Genomic DNA, 12,149 nt, shown 5'->3' on the forward strand with positions numbered 1-12,149 from the left:
TCATTCCTTCTTCACCTTGAAGTTAAGCTTTTAGAGAAAAAGCTATCATAAGTATTAGAGATTAACATCTGTATGCTAAATTTGAATTGACATAAAGCTATATAAGCCAGTCTACGTAAAATCAAAGGTGAGTACAATTTATAAGTAAGGATTTTTAAAAATCTTTTCTTTAGCAAAGACAACCTATTCTTTTCCTGTCCCCAGTCTTTTAATCCATTTTATATTATTTGTTCTTGTGGATTTCTTTGTGAGGTTTTTTGTTTTCAAATGCCAGCCTCTTTGTTATTTGTGCCCTGGTTTTTGTTGTAGCAGAAAATTCACCATTGATTATCCTTTGCAAGCTGGGCTTTAATTAAGAAATAGAAGAGCAGGGCCTAACCCAGGCCCCTTCTGAGCCATTTGAGCTTTTTTTATTTTTTAATGTTTATTTATTATTTTTGATAGAGAGAGACACACACACAGAATCCAAAGCAGGCTCCGGGCTCTGAGCTGTCAGCACAGAGCCTGACACGGGCTTGAACCCACAAACCTTGAGATCCTGACCTGAGCCAAAGTTGGATGCTTAGCCAACTGAGCCACCCAGGCACCCCAGTGAGCCATTTGAGTTTCGTGGTTTGTTTGTTTTGTGGGGACATAACATTTTTAACTAATTAATAGGATGATGGTCTTTTAGAGAATACCTTGACTTTTTCTTTTTTCTAGTTTCTTAGGATATGAAATGGTGTGTTGGATATTTTCCTTTGAGAAACATCTCTTGGGAAAGAGGGAGAGGCTGAGGAGAGCATTAGGTTGCTGATAGGAGAGATTAGTGTTTCAATCCCAGCTTTCCTTCTTGAGAACTTGATTCTTAACCTGCTCTTGGACAAGTCTTCCCCATTTTTAGAACCCCACTTAACCCATCTTTAAAAAGGAAGATAAGTTCATTATCTTGAAGTTTTTTCTTAGATATAAATGTTTATAAACTTAATTAAAATTTGCTTTCTAGTTTTTGTGCCTGAGGGCATCTTAGATGTTAGCTAACCTGGTCTATTATTCCACAGACCAGCAAAGTGAGGCCAGATAAGTGAAGTGTTTCAAGAAGACGCAAATTTGCAGGATGATCATGGGTTTACTGGCTTTTATTTTATATTGGGAGACAAGTTATGTTGACATTAAAAATATTTACTCTAAGAATGTGGTTTTAATAGTTTCAGGGAAGCATTAAGCTTAACTAATGCCTATATGTAGTATGTGAGCTGTACCACTGTGAATTAAATGATCATTTAAAAACATCCTAACACTGCAATTCATTAACAGAAAATGCAGGTTTTAACAATGATTTGCACGTGTAGGGTTTAAAACAAAACTCACTCACCTTTTAGTTTCTTTGAATAAGGTTAGAATTCTGTTTTCCTCTCATAAGATTTGCTGACTCACCAAACTGAAGCATGATAGTGTTTCACTTTTACTTGTGAATTTATGAAGTGTCAGAAATCATTTACAGGAGACAAAACTCAGTTAAAAACAGAATCCCATTAAAAGTTACATAGAATGCTCAAGTGGTCATAACTTTATTAAAATCTGCACAGAAAAGTTATGTGATATCTGAAAGATAAGAAAAACACCCATAAGTGCTACTCAAAATCACATTACTTTATTAATATTTTTTTATTAAGTAAACTCCGCACCCAGCATGGGGCTCAAAATCATAACCCTCAGGTCAAGAGTCACATGCTCTACTGACTGAGCCAGCCAGGCACCCCAAAATGACATTACTTTAATTAATATTTAGCTTTATTTTTTCTTTCTTTTTCTTTTTTTTTTTAATTTTTTTAATTTATTTCTAGGAGAGAGAGAGAGACAGCGTGAGCAGGGGAGGGTCAGAGAGAGAGGGAGACACAGACTCTGAAATAGGCTCCAGGCTCTGAGCTGGCAGTCAGCACAGAGCCCGACGAGGGGCTCGAACCCACGAACCGCGAGATCATGACCTAAGCGAAAGTCAGACGCTTAACTGACTAAGACACCCAGGCGCCCCAATATTTAGCTTTTGAAAGGCTGAATGACTACCTCAACTTTCCACCCTCTGTAAGAATCTTTCAACTATGTGTGAGAGTGATTGAATGAATCAGTATTTTTTTTTTAATAATACAGTTAAGTATGTTTGGAGTAATTGTTTTTCTTTGTTTCTACTGAAACTGTTTTATCATTTATACTTAAAACACACACTTCCTTCTCTTTAAAGGAAATTATAAAAATCGTTGACATAAGAAAAAATGACCAAAGATAAACCTCTGGAAAAGAAAAGATAAAAAATAACTTGGAGCAAACAAAATGTAAAAATATTAACTTATTTTTTAACTCAGTCCCTAGAACCTCTGACAGATCTGTATTTCTTCTTTTCATTAGGCAAGCTATCAGGAGCCCACGTTGACGCCCTGACTCTGAAGCTCCTTGGCTTTGTTTTCTCAGACCCATTAGTCACCTCCCTGGATCACAGGTCCCCATGTTATTTCATTTAGTTTTTAATTCTCTGATTATCCGTTTGTTTTAATTTTTATTATTGAAGTGTAATTGATATATAGTGTTATTATTTTCAGGTGTATAACATAGTGATTCGACAATTCTATATGTTATGCAAGAAAAGGGCTTCATTTGATTATTTCTCAACTCCCTCTAGGTTTTAAATTATATGATGTGCATTAGTTCTGAGACTGCACCAGAGAAATAAACCAAAGACAAAACAAGATATTGAAAACTGGTAGTATTTCTAGATGAAAATAATCTCTGAAATAGTGGGAAGATGGAATTGGCAGAAAATTACAAATTGTGTAGTTGGGGGCTAAATTCAAGAGGCTTTTCCAGCATTTGTTATGTATAAATGTTATATATGTTATGGATAGTCAAGGATGACTTCTCTAGTGAAGACAGGACATAGAAGGTGCTCACTCAATGTGAAACAGACCACATGGAGTGTTTACCTTTCAGTGGCTATCGAATATATCTAGATGCTGAAAGGGACAGAAGGTGACCTCAGAGATTGGTCCCTATGTTTCCTCAGTTATGTCTCATCTTTCTTTAAGTTCTAGGAATATACAACTGCTATGGTTACATGCACATACCATGCAGTTCTGCTGTGTAGGAATTTGGTCATTGCTTTCCCTCTGTCTGGTATAATTACTACCACCTACCCACCACCCACTCCTGCTGCCAGCCTCTACTGATTCTTAGAAACTCAGCCCAGAGGCCACCTAAGAAGCCAGGTCTGTGTCCTTGCCTCTTTTTTCCCCTAACCCTGGGCATCTTCCTCTGTCATGGTACTCATTCTACTTCACAGGCAACACCTGGCATTCCATCACTTCAGATTCTCCTTTTTGGTTATGCACAAAGAGCCCCGAAGGTCTGTAAGCATGTAGTGATGTGTTTTTACTGAGGTTTAATTTTTTTTATTTATTTTTTTAAATATTTATTGATTTTTGAGAGAGAGAGAGAGAAAAAAACGTACATGGGGGAGGGGCAGAGAGGGAGACACAGAATCTGAAGCAGGCTACAGGAGCTGTCAACACAGAGCCCGATGTGGGGCTCCAACTCGTGAACTGTGAGATCTTGACCTGAGCCAAAGTCAGACTCAACTGACTGAGCCACCCAGACACCCCTACTGAGGTTTAATTTTAATGTTTATTTATTTTTGAGGGAGAGAGAAAGAGAGAGTGTGAGGGCACATGAGCATGAATGGGGGGTGGGGCAGAAAGAGAGGGAGACACAGAATCCGAAACACACTCTAGGCTCTCAGCAGAGAGCCCAACGTGGGACTCTAACTCACAAACCAGGAGATGATGACCTCACCCAAAGTCAGACACTTACCAACTGAGCCACCCAGGTGCCCCAAACTGAGGTTTAATTTTAGATAATTATTCTTTATTTCATCAAATATAAGAGCATTGCTCATGAGACCTTTTACCATTTTATGTTCTGTGATAAAAAAAAAGTGGCAGACCACTGACAAGGCATCAATTGTAGGACACCTTCTAGCTTCAGGAATGTTGGGATGTGAACAGATTTGCACTTGTTCAGTGATGTGTGGTGCCATGAAGCTGGTGTTTGGGAATGTGTGATTTTACTCTGGGATGCAAATGTACCACTTTGCACCCATATCACTTGAAAAATATGTTTCTTATGGGGGGGAAATGGCCCACTTCCCAAAGAAAGCTAAGTGCTGGTGTGCACAGCAGTACTGAGGAGCTCTCAGATAGTGACAAATTTTAGTTGAAAAATGGGAATTTTGACTAAGTTGGGAAAATGACAAATTTGGCAATAGCTCAGATCTACAATTCAAGAGAATCCACCACATGTTCAGTACAGATACAGGGAAAAAGGATTCTGGACTCAGTTTCAACTAGTGCTCCATCTAAAAGAAAAACTGCTCACTGATGGAAGAGAAAAATCTGCTAAAGTTGGAAAGGTAATTTGAGACATAAAACTGCACAGGATATACAACACACTTAGAAAATGTGATTCAAGAGGAAGTTTATTGAAATATTTTTCCAGATTCAGAGTACTGATACAGGGAAATGTAACTACTACTTTACCTTTACTCTGTGAATTCTTTGCATAATTTTTAAATTCTTTGCATAATTCAGATGTAATTAGAGGTGCCATCAGCTAACTCCATAAGCTCCTAGAAAAGCGTTCTGGGCCAGAACAAATGTTCACTGCAGCTGAAGCCAGCCTATGTGGAATGAAAATACTTCCCCATGTTATATTTCCAAGGAGGAGACTCTAGTATAAGGGTTTAAGGCATCTGAGGACAAACCAACTCCTCTTTGCAACAATGCATTGAACTTTGTTTAACCCAAGCTTGCTCTAGCATTCTGAGAACTGTAGAGTATTTGGAAAAAACTTTGGCTTATGTATTGGCCATCCAGTGTGTTCCAAATGGGTTTTCAATGGCTGTAGGAAATAAAACACAATTTGTAGCCTGTACACATGGGTGAGTAAAATTATAGACACAGCACAGCAAGCATGTAAGAAAAGCATAGAGAAAAAACAAGCATAATTATTGCCCGGAGCCCTGGTGCAAACACTCAGTGAGGTATCCCTCACTCCTGTTCCCTCAGTTCGCCCCACAAGGCAGAATAGCCTCTCAGCCACATGGGTGTGGCTGAGAACATCTGTGGTCTTACTTCCTGGTGTGAGGTAAACTACTAAAAGGTGCACCCTGAGAAAGTCTAGGAGGATTAGGTTGGTAGGCTTTGTGTCACCTGAGAAAAACCTGGCCTCAGCAGCCGTTCCGCCTCTGAGCAGACATCTTTCCCCATTAGTACAAAGAGGCTGTGCCTCACTAACCCATCCCCACACCATCAAGGTTGTTACACTGAAGTTAGGAACTTCCCTTTTTACGCCCAGTGAGGGGCTTGAACCCATGACTTCAAGATCAAGAGTCACATGCTCTACCCACTTAGCAAGCCAGGTGCTCCAGGAACGTGCGTTTTATTGATCTATTAACTCTTGGGTCCCTACTTCTTTGAGAAAGTCTTAATTCTTATTGGCTTCTCTGCTTTGTCTTCCTTGGAGATGGAGTTTAGCTAAACACAAACATTCATGTGGTCACATCCTGCTGAATTTAATAGTGTCTGTGCAAAAAAAAACAAAAACAAAAACAGTGTCTGTGCTTTTCTTTTTCTTGTCATGGCACTCATGTCATGGCAAGTCCATAATGAGCAACCTGATGCTTGCTTTTCTTATCTCCCAAAGCAGTGTGGCCACAGGCAGAACTTTAGAAGTCTTCTCTGTGCCAATCATTTTGAAAAATATTTTTCTTAATGTTTATTTTTGAAAGACAGAGAGAAGGTGAGTAGGGGGTGGGCAGAGAGAGAGGGAGACTCAGAATCCGAAGCAGGCTCCAGGCTCTGAGCTGACAGCACAGAGCTCGATGTAGGACTTGAAGTCACAAACTGAACCACGAGATCATGACCTGAACTGAAGTCAGACTCGCAACCGACTGAGCCACCCAGGTGCCCCATTCTCTGTGCCATTGAAATGCTTGAGACATGATACTACTATTCATTTTAGGCTTCTTTCATACATGTCTCATGGTAGAAGTGGAGATAATAGCCTCCTTTGCAGAATCATGAATTGTAGTATTAGCTAATTATAGACTTTATAGTATTTAATAGCAGAAATGATTTTTTAACAGCAGAGTTTATGATTTTGGGGGTTCACAAAGATCTTTTTATATGTCCCTTGCAAATTTCAAGAGCCTTCTGGATCTGGAAATTTTGTTTATATGTCTATCTTAATGGCTCAACCTGCATTGTCCAGTACTGTAGCCACTAACCACATGTGGCCATTGAGCACTTAATGTGGCAAGTCTCAAATGAAATGTACTGTAAGTATAAAATACACACCAGATTTCAGATGGTACAAAAACATGAATGCAAAATATAGCAGTAATTTTCTTTTTGATTATATGTTGAAATAATATTTTAGATATATTGAGTTGAATAAAATCTATTATTTAAAAATTTTTTACTATTTCTTTTTACTTTTTATTTTTAAAGTTTATTTATTTTTGAGAGACAGAGTATGAGCAGGGGAGGGGCAGAGAGAGGGAAACAGAATCAGAAGTAGGCTCCAGGCTCTGAGCTGTCAGCACAGAGCCTGACACAGGGCTTGAACTCACAGACTGTAAGATCATGACCTGAGCCAAAGTTGGACACTTAACCCACTGAACCACACAGACACCCCTATTTCTTTTTACTTTTTACACGGCTATTCAGTCATTTAGTGTAGCTTATAGTGTATGCTACTGGACAGAGCTGATCTAGACTGTAAGTTCCTTGAGGCTAGGACAGTGCCTGGTGCATATAATTAGATGTGCAGTGCATGTTTGATAAACCAGACTGTTGACTGAAATGAAAGAATGGATGAGAATTATAATGAGTTTTTTAAAGTAATGATTTTGACAGTGTGAATTTAGAAAGTGGTAGAACAAGATGAGATGAATTTTGTGAGGAAATTTTAAAATGTGTGTTGTGCCTGGTGTATGGGACTGGAGATGTGAGTCCTGACTACAGCTGCCTTCTCGTGAGACATTTAGATATGCCCTATAGAGTTGACCTTTTTTGCCACCCATGATTTCTTTTCTGTTTTACCATATTGTAATCCAGCAGGCTAAGATACATTTCCAGAAATCTGGATTTTTCCTGTTTGCCATTTAGCTATGGTATTCACACTTAATGTGCCTCAAAACCACTTACAAAGCCTGTTAAAATGCAGATTCCCAGACTGCACAGAGATTTTGCATCATTAGGTAAAAGAATGAGGCCCAGGAATCTGCCTGGCAACACCCAGTTGATTCAAGTGTAAGTGGCCTATAAACGGTACCTTAAGGAACACTGGCATCATAATCCATAAATAGCTTAAAAGTCCAGGGAGAAACGGCAGTGTGCTCAGTGGTTTTTTTTATTTAAGGCTTTTATTTTTAAGTAATCTCTACATCCAACATAGGGTTCAAAGTTACAACCAGAGATCAAAAGTTGCGCACTCCACCGGCTGAGCCAGCCAGGCGTCCCATTTGCTCAGTGATTTTTATTTTCTATTATTACATGACAGAGATATTATATTGTTAAATACTTCAGTAATCAAAAATCAAAAAGTTGTAGCAAAGGAAACAATAGTGAAAAGGCAGCCTACCAGATAGGAGAAAGTATTTGCAAACTGTAGATAAAGGGTTAATATGGAGATTAGATAAAGGAGTCCTACAATGCAATAACAAAATTGCCCAGTTGAAAAATAGGCAAAGGACTAGAAATGAATAGACATTTCTCTAAAGAAGATATGCAAATAGATAATAAGCATGTGAAAAGAGGCTCAACATCACTAGTGATCAGGGAAATGCAAATCAAAATCACAGTGAGATATCACCTCACATCCATTAGGGTGGCTCCTATCAAAAGAAAGAAAAAAAGAAAAGGTAATCAGCAGGTGTTGGAGGATGTTGAGAAACTGAAAACCTTAGAGCACTGTTGGTAGGATTTTACAATGGTGCAGTCACTGTGGAAAAACAGTATGGAAGTTCCTCAAAATAAAAAAAAATGGAACTACAATATGAGGTGTGCCTGGGTGGCTCAGTCAGTTAAGTGTCCAGCTTCAGCTCAGGTCATGATCTCATAGTTTTTGAGTTCGAGCCCTGCATCAAGCTCTCTGCTCTCAGCACAGAGCCTGTTTCAGAGCCTCTGTCCCCTTTTCTCTGCCCCTCCCCCTCTCTTGTGCACGTGTGTGAATGCTCTCTGTCAAAAATAAAACATTAAAAACAAAAAAGAACTACTCTAAGATCTGTCGATCCCACTTCTGGACACGTATATATTTAAAAACATGGATATTTGGACACCCTTGTTTATTGTAATATTATTCATAGCCAAAATTTGGAAGCAAACTAAATGTCCATCAGTGAATGGATGGATAAAGAAATAAGCTTTACACATACAGTGGAATATTAGTCCACCTTTAAAAGGAAGGAAAACCTGTCATAGGTTGCAACATGGATGAACCTTGACAACCTTACGCTAAGTAAAATAAACCAATCACAAAAATAACATACTGCATGCTTTCACTTATATGAAGTATCTAAGATAATCAGACTCATAGAAACAGGAAGAATGGTGGTTGCCAGTGGATGGGGCGGGGGGGAGTGGAGGAAATGAGGAATCGTTCAAAGGGTATAGAGTTTCAGCCATGCAAGATGAAAAAGTTCTAGAGATCTGTTGTATAACAGTGTGCATGTAGTTAATACTGTAGTGCACATTTAAACATTGTTAAGAGGATAAATTTATATTTTTACCACAATTAAAAATAATCACATTTTAATTAAAAAAGAAAAAGTATCAACTGTCTTTGTAGTTCATGGTGAAATTGGACTCAAGGAAGGACTATAATAATTTTGTTTCCTTGAATAGTATCTTTTCATGAGAAATTTTGTTGGAATCTTTAAGCTAAATAAAGTAAATGTGTATTTACAGTGAAGTTGTGTGGGTGTTTAGAAGTGAGTGGCCTTTTCATGATTTACTAAGTAGAGGACAAGGCTTACTCATCATGAATGTCATTCCCAAAGAATCTTGTCCAAAAACTTGGATGCCCTCCAGGAGGAAGAGACATGCTGATTACTGGATGCTGTCATTTCAGAGGCATCTGGACACACTAGCAAAATGTCTTCCTTCCTCTCTCCTGTCCCCACATTGAAGCCTGGAATTTTAACACTTTCATTTAAGTCTGTTAAAACATTAAAAAAAGTTAATCGTTGAGGGGCTCTCCCACCTTTTCTGGTGCAGAGGGAGCACAGATGGGTTGATTTTGTGGAGTAGCCAGAAGCATTCCTATGCTGAGCATTCACTCTGGCAGCCAGCATTGTGTGTCTGGCCAGAGGCCATTCCTTTAGGTTATAAGCTCTCCAGTCTTTCCAGAAACTGGTAGGCAAATGTGGATGGGTTGGTTTGCTCTGCCCTTGAGGTTGGCTGTTTTCCTGAGTGGGGCCAAGAAAGTGAGGGACAAAGACATAAAGACAGTTTCTTCCATATTTACTAATGAGATAAAAACACAATATTAGGACAGTAAAAACTAAAATAGTCACATTTTCCTCCTTTCTACCCTTCTTGGTATCTCATTTTAGCCTTTTGTGGGTTTGTGTGTGTGTTGTTTTGTTTTCAATGTGTTGGCTCATTTTTTTAGAAATATTGATTATGAAATATTTTGTTTTCCTTTATGGCTACCTAAGGAGTTTATTTCAAATGAAAATTAAAAATTGACAGCTGTTTCTCTATGGCTAGGCAAATACCCTGATATACTGGAGAGGTTGTGGTTAATTCCACAATTTTCTTCCTCTCCCAGGGGATGGGGAACCCTGGCAAGTTCAGGACCTTATGCCAGAGCCCACATATCAAGGGCAACTCGGGCTAAGGGTCAGTCCCTGGGAGGAGACAGAGTCAGGCAGAAGCATGGCCAAAGGCCAACCACAAGATTGAGACTTAAGCACCAAGGACCTACTTTTCTTCCTTCCTGTGATCCAGAACAAATTAAGAAGCACCAGCAAGGATAGACCCTCATAGCTCTCCCCACCAACTCTACAGTTAGAATATGATCCTTTGTATTTCCTGCCTTCCATTTCCCTTGAGTAGATTGTTGGGTGGGTGGGGTTTCCTGGTTTAGGATTTCTCATGCTAATCTTATCTTTATGGTTCTAATTTTGGTGTATATGCTGCCAAAGTGAGCACATTTATGAAATATTTCTAATCTGTAAAGAGACATAGTAGATGCAATCTATTCACCACCAGGCTTAACAAAGAGAACACTATGAGCACAGTTGAGCCCCTGTGTACTCCTCTTAAATAATAACCCCCACCATTTCTGCAGTACTAACTGCCATGTGGAATTCAGAGTTTATCATTTGGAGGCATTTTTTATACCGTTAGTATATTTGTATACTTCAATTATTTTGTATTTTGTGGTCTCATATTTTATATAGTCTTTTGCAACCTGCTTTTCTCATGCAGTCTGCCTTTTTGCTTCTTATACTTCGTTTGGGATATTTCTTCCAGTGTTAAACTATTCTCAGCACCGGTGTACACTGTTACTAAGTAATAGTGTCTGGCCCCTAAAATACAATTAGAAGTAGTTTAGGATTGGAAAATTTTATGTGTATCAGATTAACACATAATTATAGTGTTAATTGTTAAACATATTTGTTTTATTTCAGGTTATATTATAACTTATCCTCTCATCCTTTTTCCCTGCCCCTTCTCCCCAAATCATCAATAGTAGAAAAAGAAGAAGAAGAAAACATGTCAGGACACAAATGGTAAGTAATTTGTCATCTTTTCTAAATTGGGAGAGTGGGAGAGACTAATGAAAGAGGAAAGCACATTGTATATGTTCAGTAAATGTCTGTTGGATAGAAAAATCAAAAGTCAGTGGCACCTGGGTGGTTCAGTTGGTTGAGAATCTGACTCTTGGTTTTGGCTCAGGTCATGATTCCAGGGTTGTGGGATCAAGTCCCATATCATGCTCCACAGTGAGCATGGAACCTGCTTAAGATTCTCTCTAGGACGCCTGGGTGGCTAAGTGTCCGACTTAGGCTCAGGTCATGGTCTCACGGTTCGGGGGTTTGAGCCCCGCTTTGGGCTCTGTGCTGACAACTAGCTCAGAGCCTGGAGCCTGCTTCAGATTCTGTATCTCCCTCTCTCTCTGACCGTCCCCTGCTCACTCTGTCTCTCAGAAATAAATAAAACATTAAAAAAAATTTTAAAAAAAGATTCTCTGCCCTTCTCCTCTGCTTGCTGTCTCTCAAAAAACAAAAACCAAAATAAATANAGAATTACCTGGTGGGAAGGGATAGGGCTTTTGAAAATGCAGATTTCTAGGGGCGCCTGGGTGGCTTAGTCGGTTAAGTGTCCGACTTCGCTTGGGTCATGATCTCGCGGTTCGTGGGTTTGAGCCCTGCGTCGGGCTCTGTGTTGACTGCCAGCTCAGAGCCTGGAGCCTGTTTCAGAGTCTGTGTCTCCCTCTCTCTCTGACCCTCCCCTGCTCACGCTGTCTCTCTCTCTCTCTCTCCTAGAAATAAATAAAAATATTTAAAAAAAAGAAAAAGATAAAGAAAAATCAAGAGTCACATTAGCAGTAAATAATCTGTTAGCCCTTATCCAAAATGGAGTATAGTCAAGTTCAATGTCTTTTCTAAATGAAATATGGAAACCGAATAACTAGAAATATTATAAGTTCTTATGTAATGTATATTCTCTTAAGGAATTAGTCTACATATAACTTTTCTTTTGAGAATCTAATGACTTTTCTTACTACCAGTTTTTCAAATGTAATAAGTTGATACATTTTTTAGCACTATTTTATTTGTAGCTTATTAGTGTTATCAGGAAACTTGATGTAGGGCAGCTATAAAATAATGAATGGACACAAACCCAGACTCATTAATTTATAGTTATGACTTCAACCTTCATGAACACTTAGGAGGTGATTATGATTAGAAGACAATGATTCTGAGTAAAATGTGGCAGTCATGGCAACGGGAGCACTGTCATTTACATGCCTGTAACACCTCTCAGCAGCATATTAAACTTCTTATAAATTCCAGACATGCTACAAGCAGTGTTTCTGAACCTTTTGAA

The 12,149-nt window shown here is 38.8% G+C and overlaps 1 protein-coding gene across 8 annotated transcripts in view; it reads left to right on the forward strand.

Annotated features, from left to right (window-relative positions):
- The window catches only part of ICA1 (islet cell autoantigen 1), a 140,790-nt gene that overhangs the window by 10,283 nt on the left and 118,358 nt on the right, over window positions 1–12,149 (forward strand). For 7 of the 8 annotated variants that reach the window (XM_039256834.1, XM_039256836.1, XM_039256835.1 and 4 more), the window contains exons 2-3: window positions 2,386–2,476; window positions 10,727–10,828. In XM_039256834.1, the coding sequence (XP_039112765.1) occupies window positions 2,386–2,476; window positions 10,727–10,828 (193 nt within the window). The remainder of the gene's footprint in view (window positions 1–2,385; window positions 2,477–10,726; window positions 10,829–12,149) is intronic. The other variant, XM_039256840.1, reaches the window with a different exon arrangement.

This window comes from Hyaena hyaena, unplaced genomic scaffold (assembly GCF_003009895.1).
Source record: "Hyaena hyaena isolate Hyena2069 unplaced genomic scaffold, ASM300989v1 scaffold_590, whole genome shotgun sequence".
In the NCBI taxonomy this organism is placed as follows: domain Eukaryota; kingdom Metazoa; phylum Chordata; class Mammalia; order Carnivora; family Hyaenidae; genus Hyaena; species Hyaena hyaena.